The sequence below is a fragment of the Hemitrygon akajei genome, chromosome 4 (genome assembly GCF_048418815.1).
Source record: "Hemitrygon akajei chromosome 4, sHemAka1.3, whole genome shotgun sequence".
NCBI classification, from domain to species: Eukaryota; Metazoa; Chordata; class Chondrichthyes; order Myliobatiformes; family Dasyatidae; genus Hemitrygon; species Hemitrygon akajei.
In genome coordinates, this window is record NC_133127.1 from 176,993,355 (window position 1) to 177,005,817 (window position 12,463).

General features: G+C 44.8%; 1 protein-coding gene across 1 annotated transcript in view; it reads left to right on the forward strand.

Annotated features, from left to right (window-relative positions):
* The window catches only part of LOC140726039 (von Willebrand factor A domain-containing protein 3B-like), a 185,189-nt gene that overhangs the window by 61,591 nt on the left and 111,135 nt on the right, over positions 1-12,463 (forward strand). The window contains exon 10 of the mRNA XM_073041933.1: positions 9,279-9,433. Coding sequence (XP_072898034.1) covers positions 9,279-9,433 — 155 coding nt within the window. The remainder of the gene's footprint in view (positions 1-9,278; positions 9,434-12,463) is intronic.

Below are 12,463 nucleotides of genomic sequence, written 5' to 3' on the forward strand. Positions count from 1 at the left end.
GAATAGACGTTAACTCAGTTTCTTTCCTCACAGATGCTGCCTTCCCTGTTGAGTATCTCCGGAGGATTTCCTCTGTCTTCTGTTTTCAATTTTCTGGTTTTTGCATTTTTTTTGTTTGTCTTTTGTTAATACATAGGGGTAGAGGATTGTGGAAGAAGTTTTGTCCAGTTGTTGGACGTTATTTTCTACATGGTGTGTACAATGCTGCAGTGGTGAAGGTTTGAGCATTTAACATGGTGGATAGGGTGCAGATCAAGTGAGCTGCTGTTGTGGAAGATACTCATACAAGTCACAGAATACTACAGCATGGAAACAAGCCCTTCATTCTATCTAGTCCATCCTCCTTGAAGGTTGTTGGATGTGGGCATTTCTGGGGAAGTTGCATACCTTATAGATGGTGGAAAGGCTTTGGGGATATTGAAAGGTAAGTTGCACACTACAGGATACCTAATGTTGGACCTGTTCATAGAACCATAGAACACTACAACCCTTCAGCCCTCCATGTTGTGCCGACCCATATAATCCTTTAAAAAAAGTACTAACCCCACACTACCCCATAACCCTCCATTTTTCTTTCATCCATGTGCCTGTCCAAGAGGTTCTTAAACACCCCTAATGTTTTAGCCTCCACCACCATCCCTGGCAAGTCATTCCAGGCACTCACAACTCTTCATGTAAAAAACTTAATTTTGTACATATGCCCTCTGGTGTTTGCTATTGGTGCCCTGGGAAACAGGTACTAACTATCCACCCTATCTATGCCTCTCATAATCTTGTAGACCGCTATCAAGTCCCCTCTCATTCTTCTACATTCCAAAGAGAAAAGTCCCAGCTCTGCTGACCTTGCTTCATGTGACTTGTTCTCCAAACCAGGCAACATCCTGGTAAATCTCTTCTGCACCCTCTCCATAGCTTCCACATCCTTCCTATAATGAGGTGACCAGAATTGAACACAATACTTTAAGTGCAGTCTCACCAGAGATTTGTAGAGTTGCAACGTGACCTCTCTACTCTTGAACTCAGCCCCCCTATTAATGAAGCCTAGCATCCCATAGGCCTTCTTAACTACCCTATCAACCTGTGCATCGACCTTGAGGGATGTATGGATTTGAACCCCAAGGTCCCTTTGTTCATCCACACTCTTAAGTAACTGACCATTAATCCTGTACTCGGTCTTCTGGTTTGTCCTTCCAAAATGCATCACCTTACAGTTGTCCGGATTGAACTCCATCTGCCATTTTTCTGCCCAACTCTGCAGCCTGTCTATATCCTCTTGTAACCTTCGACAACCTACAGCTCCATCCACAACTCCTCCAATCTTTGTGTCATCTGCAAACTTATTCACCCATCCTTCCACCTCTACATCCAGGTCATTTATAAAAATCACAAATATCAGGGGTCCCAGGACAGATCCCTGCGGCACTCCACTAGTCACCGACCTCCAAGCAGAATACTTTCCTTCTACAACTACTCTCTGCTTTCTTCCTTTAAGCCAATTTTTTATCCAAACAGCCAAGGTTCCACTTATCCCATGCCTCATGACTTTCTGGATGAGTCTCTCATGAGGGACCTTGTCAAATGCCTTGCTAAAGTCCATGTAGACCACATCCACTGCCCTACCCTCATCAATTTCTTTTGTTACCTCTTCAAAAAACTCAACCAGGCTCGTGAGGGACAATCTTCCCTTCACAAAGCCATGTTGACTATCCATGAGTAGACTGTACTCCTCCAAATGCTCGTAGATTCTATCCTTAAGAATCCTTTCCAATAGTTTGCAGACTACTGACGTAAGACTCACCGGTCTATAGTTCCCAGGTTTCTCCCTATTACCTTTTTTAAACAATGGAACTACATTTGCCATTCTCCAGTCCTCCGGCACTTCCCCTGTAGCCAAAGAGGATTCAAAGATCATAGCTAATACTCCTGTGATCTCTTCTCTCAATTCCCACAACAACCTGAGGTGTATCATATCTGGCCCTGGAGATTTATCAATCTTAATGTTTTTAAGAAGATCCAGCACTTCTTCTTCCTTAAACTCCACATTGTCCAGCACACAGGCCCGCCCAACTTCAACCTCATCCTGATCAAGATCCTTTTCACTTGTGAATACTGAAGCAAAGTATTAATTTAGGACCTCCCCAACCTCCTCCACCTCCAGGCACATGTTTCCCTCTTTATCCTTTAGTGGTCCCACCTTCATTCTCGTCATCCTCCTATTCTTCACATACGCATAGAATGCCTTGGGGTTCTCCTTAATCCTACACGCCAAGGCCTTCTTATGCCCCCTTCGAGCTCTCCCAAGTCCTTTCTTTAGCTCCTTCCTGGCTACCCTATATTTCTCATGAGCCCCTCCTACTTCCTGCTTCTTATATCTAACATATGCTTCCTTCTTCCTCTTGACGAGTTGCCTCACATGTTTTGTCAGCCACGGTTCCATTTTTCTACCATTTTTTCCTTGCCTCAGTGTTACAAACGTATCCTGAACCCAGCACAAGTGGTCCCTAATCTTCTCCCACATTACTTCTGTGCTTTCCCCTTTGAACATCTGTTTCCAATTTACTCTCGCTAGTTCCTGCCTCATCCCTTCAAAGTTAGCCATTCCCCAGTTAAGCACTTTACCATTAAATCTGATTTTATCCCTTTCCATAGCTATGCTGAAGCTAAGCGAGTTGTGGTCACTTTCACCAAAATGCTCCCCCACCAAGAGGTCTGCCACCTGGCCAGGTTCATTACCCAGAACTAGATCCAGTATGGCCTCTCCTCTCGTCGGCCATCCACATCCTTCCTGAACACACTTGACAAATTCAGCCCTGTCTATCCCCCTTGCACTCAGGAGATGCCAGTCAATATGAGGGAAGTTGAAATCACCCATAACTACTACCCTGCATTTCCTGCACCATTATAAAATCTGCCTGCTTATCTGCTCCTTGGTGTCCCGAGGGCTATTTGGGGGCCTATAGACTACTCCCAGCACAGTGATTGATCCTTTCCTATTTCTGACTTCCACCCAGACTGACTCTGTGGACACTCCTTCTGCAGCGTCCTCCCTTTCTATAGCCGTGATACTATCCCTGACCAGCAATGCCATTCCCCTCCCTTTTCTACCTCCCATCCTATTCCTTTTAAAACACCTAAATCCCAGGACCTGCATCATCCAATCCTGCCCTTCCACCAACCAATTTTCAGTAATGGCCACAACATCGTAGTTCCATGTACAAATCCATGCTCTAAGTTCATTCTCCTTGTTCCTAATACTTCTAGCATTGAAATAGACACGTTTCAACCCCTTTAACTGGCTACAATTATGTTCTGTCCCCTGCCTGTCCTTCCTCATCAACTCAGAACTCTTAGCATCATGCCCTTGTCCTTCTACCTTAATCCCTGCACTCACATTCTGATTCCCACCCCCCTGCCAAACTAGTTTAAACCCTCCCCAACAGCTCTATCAAACCTGCCCACCAGGATATTGGTCCCCCTGGGATTCAAGTGCAACCCATCCTTTTTGTACAGGCCACACCCGCCCCAAAAGTGGTCCCAATGATCCAGAAATCTGAATCCCTGTCCCCTGCTCCATTCCCTCAGCCACGCATTTATCCTCCACCTCATTCTATTCCTATTCTCACTGTCGCGTGGCACAGGCAGTAATCCCAACATTACTACCTTTGAGGTCCTGCTTTTCAACTTCCTTCCTAACTCCCTGTAGTCTTCTTTCAGGACCTCTTCCCTTTTTCTACCTATGTCATTGGTACCAATATGTACCACAACCTCTGGCTGTTCTCCCTCCCACAAGTATTTTCATGTAAATACTTCTGGAGCAGTAGCTCAGAATCGAAGGTTACTTGGATTTTGAGGGGGAAAAAAGGCCAATGTGGAAACTGATGACTGTTCCAAAGATGGGCAGGAGGTTCTTGACAGGTTGACAGGGTGGGTAGTTGGTGTGCTCGTCCAGTAGCTTACGTTCAACTATTGTGTGCTGTCGGTGCTCAGATCTAAGATGCTTAACACCATCCTTCTCAACTTCAGCTGGTCATGGGTCAGAGATTCTCAAGTGTCATGGGGGTGGGGGGTACCGTATTTCTTCATGGAGGCTTTGAGCAATCTTTAAAATGTTCTTTTGTCCAACTGGTGATCTCTTCACATAATAGTTCTCCGAATTGGGCGTCTGCTTTGGAACTGTTTATGAACAATGAAACCCGGCCAACATGGTTGACTGAGGAGAACTGAGATCTTAATGCTGGAAGAGGACATTGATGCTGGCTCATTTATTCTCCCAGAGAATCTGAAGGATTTGCTGAGGTTAATTTGCTGTAGATAGTCCAAGTCTCAGATGCACATTGAAGGGCAGGCATTATAGTTGTCTGATTGGCTTTGAGTGGCGAATTTTATCATTAATGTCTGTCTTCACCTCGTGGTGGCTGTCACAGTCTGACTTTTTCCGGGGTGAGCTTTTATTGGAAAATACAGTACTTGTGGCTGGTAAAGTTGGGTTGATCATGGTAGTGGTCACCATAACGGTAATGTTGTAAGTCTCTGGAACAGTTTGAGTAAGGACATGGCTGGCTCTGCAGAATGAGTGCTCAGTACTCTGGCTGGCCAATTCAGATTCAGAATTATTTATTTATCACATGTACATTAAAGCCTATATTGAAATGTGCCAATTGTGTTAGCAACCTAGGGATGTGCTCTGGGCAGCTTGCAAGTGTTGCCACACCATTCCAACACCAACACAGCATGTCCACAATGCTCAGTTCAACAAGCAGGACCAGCCCGTTTCCTACCTCCCACTCACCCACACACCGACAGTTCTCCAGTCCCAGGGCAGGTCTCCAAGACTCCAGTCTCCAGTCTTCCATCATCGACCTTCCAGACTTTTGATCGACCTTTGGCCTTTGATCTTTGATATCAATTCACAGGCTAGCCGATGGCAGGACCCTGAACTCCAGACCTTGAACTCCAGGCTCACTGTCTCACTGATCCTCGTGCCTTCTGCTCGCATGGACATCTGACCCCGGGGCCCATCGTCCGGGGACAGCCCAACATCCGGGTATGTCCTTTGTCACACGTGCACGTCTCCGGCCTTGGAACACAGAGCAGAGGCCTAGGCACTGGCCCATGTGTCCTTCATCACCCATTACCTTCAAACACAGCAGAGAGTGGAGGCCTAGACACTGGTCCCTAAAGCCCTAACTCCTCTCTCTGCCCCCCAAACCCCATCTCTATGAATTAAAAAAAAACTAAGTCCGAGCCACAACCTCAACGGAGACCGCAACTTGGCGTCATCTTGACCCAAACAGTGTCGTGACTTTTAGCCTCTGGTGTATCTGGTGCCCTCAGTAGTTTCTGGCTTCTGTGATGGTTGAACCTCTGGGTGGGACTAAGATGAACCATCCCTTGACATTTCTTGCAGAACATAAGAAAGGGATGACCATGTTAATAGGACAATTATATAGGCCACTCGATAGTCTACAGGATTTAGATGAACAAATTTGTAGAGAGATCACAGACTGTAGCAAGAAACGTAAGGTTGTGATAGTAGGTACTTTCAACTTTTCACATAATGACTGTGACTCCCTTACAGTAAAAGGGCTGATTGGGATAGAGTTTGTCAATTGTGTTCAGGAAAATGTCCTTCATCAATACATAGAGGTCCCAAGAAGAGAAAGTGTGATACTATACCTTGTATTAGGGAATGAGACAGGGCAGGTGACAGAAGTTTGCGTAGGGGAACACTTTGCATCCTGTGATCATAATGCCATTAGTTTTAAAATAATTATGGAAAAGGATAAGTCTGGTTCTTGGGTTGAGATTCTAAATTGGAGAAAGGCCAATTTTGATGGTATCAGAGAGGATCTAAAAAGAATGTATATGCTACTCATTCCCTTGTGTAAGATCTGCTAGTTGGCCTTAGCTTTGCTGATTTCTATTCCCTGTGCTCACTCACATATTAAATGGGCATGGGTTAAAAACTACTGCATTTCTGTGCATGAGTCATTCACTCTGTTTGAAAGGAAGTAGGAACTTGAAAGTGCCACAGATTTCCTTGGAGTTACTCCACTTTGAAGTCACAAAACTTGCCAGAAGTGAGGCAGTGTCCTTCTTGTATCATTTAACACAAAATGCTGGTGGAACACAGCAAGCCAGGCAGCATCTATAGGGCCAATGTTCATGCCTGATGTCAGGAAGGTGGGGAAAAAGGGAAGTGCCTGATGGCATGAACATTGACTTCTCTAACTTCCGTTAATGCCCCTCCTCCCCTTCTTACCCCATCCCTGACATATTTAGTTGTTTGCCTGTTCTCCATCTCCCTCTGGTGCTCCCCCTCCCTTTCTTTCTCCTGAGGCCTCCTGTCCCATGATCCTGATGGCATGAACATTGACTTCTCTAACTTCCGTTAATGCCCCTCCTCCCCTTCTTACCCCATTCCTGACATATTTAGTTGTTTGCCTGTTCTCCATCTCCTTCTGGTGCTCCCCCCCTTTCTTTCTCCTGAGGCCTCCTGTCCCATGATCCTTTCCCTTCTCCAACTCTATATCACTTTCGCCAATCACCTTTCCAGCTCTTAGCTTCATCCCACCCCCTCCGGTCTTCTCCTATCATTTCGCATTTCCCCCTCCCCCCACTACTTTCAAATCTCTTACTATCTTTCCTTTCGGTTAGTCCTGACGAAGGGTCTCGGCCCGAAACGTCGACAGCGCTTCTCCCTATAGAAGCTGCCTGGCCTGCTGTGTTCCACCAGCATTTTGTGTGTGTTGTTTGAATTTCCAGCATCTGCAGATTTCCTCGTGTTTGTATCATTTAAGTTGAATTTCTGCCTCACTTCTGGCAAAGTTATGAAATTTGAACAGGAATAGCTTCAAGTATTATAAAGCCTAAAGCAGCAAGTAACTTCAACAAACAGATGCACATAAAACACAGACTGTTCACACCCTTTGTGACCCCAGATTCAGCTGTAATGACATGTACTCAAGTCACTTCTAGCTAAGTTCTTTAGAAAGTAAAGAAATTCTTGGAACTCAGCTTAGTTCCAGTGGGCCAACCAACTTCAGTGCGGTGGGGAGAAAGGGAAGTGCCAACGTTTCACATGGTGCTGATATTGCTTAGAACCTAACGTGGGGTTTAGGTGATGATATCTGAATGTTTGCCACGCTGTGTTTTTCACACAACCAGCAAATAAAAAATAGCCAAATGAGATGAAGCTGGAGGTGACTGGGATTATAGTGCCCTCTAGTGATACCTGTGAGGCAGACTATTCTGCACCTGGATGGAGTTCAGCATTGAGAAGATGTACTTACTGCGCTTGAAAAGGCCTGAAAAGATGGGCCAGGCCGAAGATGAGGACCAGCTTGTAGGAACATAATTTGCAGAGTCACGGGAAAAGAGCAGTGGAAACGGGGCCGAAGGGATGACTCTACAAAAGCTACGATGACGCCAGCACACTCCTCGGCCCATGTTGGCCGATGAAGTAAAATGATGCGTTTCGCTGTATGTTTCAATACACGTGTGACAAATAAGGCTAATCTTGAGCTGGCATGCTTCAACAACTGGACTGGATTAAGACGGCAGTGCACCTGGTGATTGAATGCAAAGTTGCAAACAGACTTAGATTATGCTGCGTTCCAAGGAATTATTATTTTCTGAAGAATTTAGCTACAAATGACTAGAGTGTATGTCATTACTTAAGTAAAACACTGAATCTGGGGTTGAAAAGGGTGTGACCTTCAACTGTGTTTGGGTGCAAGGTGTGATGTGTGTAAAGATCATAATACCAAAAGACATAGGAGCTGAATTAGGCTATTAGGCCAATTGAGCCTGTCCCGCCATTGCATCACGACTGATTTATTATCCCTCTCAACACCATTATCCTGCCTTCTCCCCTTAATCTTTGAACCCCTTATCAATCAAGAACCTATCAACCTCCACTTTAAATACACCCAATGACTTGACCTTGTCTGTGGTACTGAATTCTACAGATTCACCACCCTCTGGCGAAAGAAATTCTTCCTTATCTCTGTTCTAAATGGACGGCCTTTTATTCTGAAGCTGTGTCATCTAGTCCCAGAAGCCCCCTGGATTTAAAGCATTAATTGTATCTCTTTGCATGGATATTGACTGACTTGCTGAGTTTATCTAGCATTTCCTGCTTTATCGGCAGATGGCTCTTTCTCCAGGGCACACAGATTTAAAGTGGTGGGGAAAAGATTCGGGGGCATGAGATAAGAAAAAATGTTATTGCATGGCAATGATCTGGTTCTTGCAGGTTGAGTCCATGGTGAGGAAGGCAAATGCCATGTTAGCATTCATTTCAAGAGGTCTAGAATACAAGAGCAAGGATGTGATGCTTTATAAGGCATTGGTGAGGACTCACCTTGAGTATTGTGCACAGTTTTGGGCCTCTCATCTTAAGGCCATCACAAGATATGCTGGCATTGGAGAGGGTCTAGAGGAGGTTCACGACAATAATTCCAGGAACGTAAGAGTTATCATTTGAGGAATGTTTGATGGCTCTGGGTCTGTACTCGCTGGAATTCAGAAGCATGAGGGGGGGATCTCATTGAAACCATTCGAATGTTGAAAGGCCTAGACAGAGTAGATGTGGAAAGGATGTTACCCATGGTTGGAGAGTCTAGGACAAGAGGGCACAGCCTCAGGTTAGAAGGGCACAATTTCAAAAAAGAAATGCAGAGAAATTTCTTTAGCCAAAGGATGGTGAATTTGTGGAACTTGTTGCCACATGCAGCTGTGGAGGCCAGGTTGTTGGGTGTATTTAAGGCAGAGATTGATAGGTTCTTGATTGGACATGGCATCAAAGGTTACAGGGAGCAGGCCAGGAACTGGGGTTGAGGAGGAGGTTAAAAAAAAGGATCAGCCATGTTTAAGTGGTGGAGCAGACTCGATGGCCTAATTCTGCTCCTGTGTCATATGGTTCTTGCTGCCTGTGTGGTGGTGACACAGTTAATCAGAAGTTTCAGCAGGGAATTGGGGAGGGTTGTGGGAAAATAATGTGCAGAGTTACAAGGAAAGAGCGGATGGGTTGGGATTGAAGGAATTACTCTATAAATGTTTGGCCTGCTTCAGGGAATGGAAAGAGAGTTTTCAAACAGACTTTGATTATGCTGAGCTCCTGAATTTAGCTAGAAATAATTCGAGTGTTTGCCATTACTGAAGTAAAACTTGGGATCTGAAGCCTCTCCTGTTCAGAAAAAATACCAGGTCTGGGACTATATCTTTACTGGCAAAATATTGATTCCAGATAAATTGCAGAGTTTCTATTTTAACAGGAATCTAATATGAAATTGGTAAACGCCAAGTACTGCAGCCACTTTGCACACACCCAGTGGAAAGATGGTTCTGTAATGCATGTCTACATCACTGCTGAAAAGTGCAAACAATACCAACAGAAAATGAAGACTGCACTGGAGCAGATGCAAAGAAGGTAAGTTTGGAACCTGTGTTAGCCTTTGCATAAAAATGTAATCCATAGACCAATAGAATCAATATGGAAGAAGGCTATTGGACCCATCATGTCAGTGCTGGTGATCGTAGAGCAATCCCCCCTAATCCCACAGAACAGCAACAGGTCTGTAAATTCAAGATTCAGGTTTATCACGTGAACATCCAAATGCACTGTGAAATGTGTCATTTCCATTAACACCCAACGCATTCATGGGCGTGCTGGGGGCAGCCCGCAAGTGCTGTCACACGTTGAGGCATTAACACAGCACGCCCACAATCCTCAGCAGAACAAAACAGAACACTACGGGCAACAAAACAACAACAGCCAAACTAGCCCCGTTCCTCCCTTTCCACCCACCCCCATCCACAGTCCTCTAACCCCAAGACAGGCCGCCTTCTTCACCCTGCAGCCACGGATCCAGACTCAGACGTGCAGACGCTGGGCCTTCAACTACCCAGGAGACATGCAGACTGGGGGCCCCTGTGCAGCGCAGCATTTCAGTACACATTAAAGTACTTTTTAGATACATTGAAGGTTTCTGCCTCTAACCATCTTTCACAGACTGATTTGCAGATCCCTTCTAGTCTCTCAGTAAATCTTTCTTCCTTGGGTATTTTACGCAGAGAGTGGTAGGTGTCCAGAGGACAAAGTCAGGGGTGGTGATGGAAGCAAGCAGAATAGTGGCATTGAATATGCAGGGAATGGAGAGGTATGGATCAGGGAGATAGGTTCAGTTTAATTCAGCATTAGGACTGGTACAGACATCGTAGGCTGAAGGGCCTGTTCCTGTGCTGTACTCTACTATATTCTATGCTCCCCTGTAATCATCTTTCAATTTCTTTAGATCTATGATCTCAGCCACTGGGAAGGAGATACAGGGGCCTTAGGTCCCATACATCCATGTTCGGCAGCAGTTATGACCCTTCAACCATCAGGTTCTTGAACCAGCATGGATAACCTCACTTACCTCAACAATGAACTGACACAATAGCCTATGGCCATGCTTACAGAGACTCTACACCTCATGTTCTCAGCACTATTTGTTATTTGTCGTTATTATTGCTTTTTTGTGCTTGCACCTTTTGCACATTGGTTGCTTGTCACTCTTTGTGTGTTTTTTTCATTGATTCTATTGTATTTCATGGTTCTACCCTCAATACCTGCAGAGAGTGAACCTCAGGGTGTATATGGCGACGTAGTGCTTGTGTACTTTGATTATAAATTTAATTTGAACTTTGAGCTTTAAACGCTGGTTTTTGACTGTACTCCCTGCAGTCCATCCTATTTACACTACCTCACGCCTCGTAATCTTATATACCTCAATTCAGGCTCAACTCAGCCTCTCTCATTCCAAAGAGAAGAACATCGGCCCACCCTCGTTGCAACAATTTTCCAGTACTGGCAACATCCTTATAGATCTCCTCTGAACCCTCTCCTATAATCTGATGACTAGAAAACTATGCAGTCACTATCTAGCATAGCCTTCTTGTTCGTATAGTTGACATTTCTTTTTCTTAAACTATCTTAAAATAGACTTAAACTGCATCCTTCAAGAAGCTGTAGATATACTGTCTGAGGTTCCTTTGATCCTCCACAACACTCAACATCCTGCCATTTGTCTTTTGCACCTGTCACTTCATGCTTCTCTGGATTAATTCCATTTGCCATGTTTCCGCCCAAATGATCGGTTTGGTGATACTTTGCTGCAGTCTAAAGTTTCCTTCTCATTGTCAGACACACGGCCAACTACTATGTTATCTGCAGAATTCTTTATCCCGCTGCCTAACGTTTACATCTCAATCATTAATTTGCATTATGTGGGACTGGCTACTTAGTCCTGTGCAGCCTCACTGGAAGCAATTTTAAGATAGAGTCACAGAGCACTACAGCAGAGAAATGGGACATTTGGCCCATCTAATCCATGCTAGCCTGGTCTTCTGCTTAGTCCCATCTACCTGCATTCGGACCATATGTTTCAAATGATTTGGAGTTTGTTCAGCTCGAGGTCCAGTTCCCTGACTCGGTGTGTAAAGCTTCAGCTGGATTCACTTACTGCAGGTGTAGTCATCATGGATACTGGAGGTTTTTCTGTCTTCTGACATCTTGCAAGAGGAGCATTCCACTGGTCTGTCATTCCAATTGCTCTAAATATGCAATAAGAAAGAAAGAAAGATAGAAAGAAACTTGCCAGAAACTTACCTTAGCCTTTGCATATTCTTGCCAAAGCCTCAGCTCCCCACTTTAACCCTGGCCCACTCATACAATGGCTGCTCCACTTAAATGAAACTTCCTTTTATTGACCCTTGCTAAGTGCCTAATAATCCAAACTATTTCAAACTCCACCAAAAGTCTCAAAGTGGTGCGTGGCCAAGTGGTTAAGGCGTTGGACTAGTGATCTGAAGGTCGTGAGTTTGAGCCCCAGCAGAGGCAATGTGTTGTGTCCTTGAGCAAGGCACTTAACCACACACTGCTCCAGTCCACCCAGCTGAAAATGGGTACCGGCAAAATAAAATGCTGGGTGTTAACCTCACGATAGACTCGTACTCTCAGTTGCTCTCGCACCACGGAAACCGGCGTAAGCACCGGCCCGATGAGCCACAAAGGCTCGGGACAGACTTTAACTTTTAACATAGTTCTCAAAAGGCCCCACTTACTTTTTAAATCTCGTGCTTTAAGTGGTGGATTTGGGATTGATTTTGACCTTTAAGAGACATTTGGATAGGTACATGGATGTGAGGGGTATGGAGGGCAATGGTCTGGGTTCAGGTCAATGGCACTAGGCAGATTAATAGTTTGGCATGGACTAGATAGGCTGAAGGGCTTGTTTCTGTTTTGTAGTGTTCTATGATTCTATGACTTACTCACTACAAGCAACAATCTCAAGTTCCACCAATGTTGTTATATTTTCTCCATTTTATATTCTCCATCTCTCTATGGCTGTCATTTCTCTTAACTATGCTGAATTTTTGCTGAAAGAATGGTTTCGTAACTTTCAATAATAAGCCACCA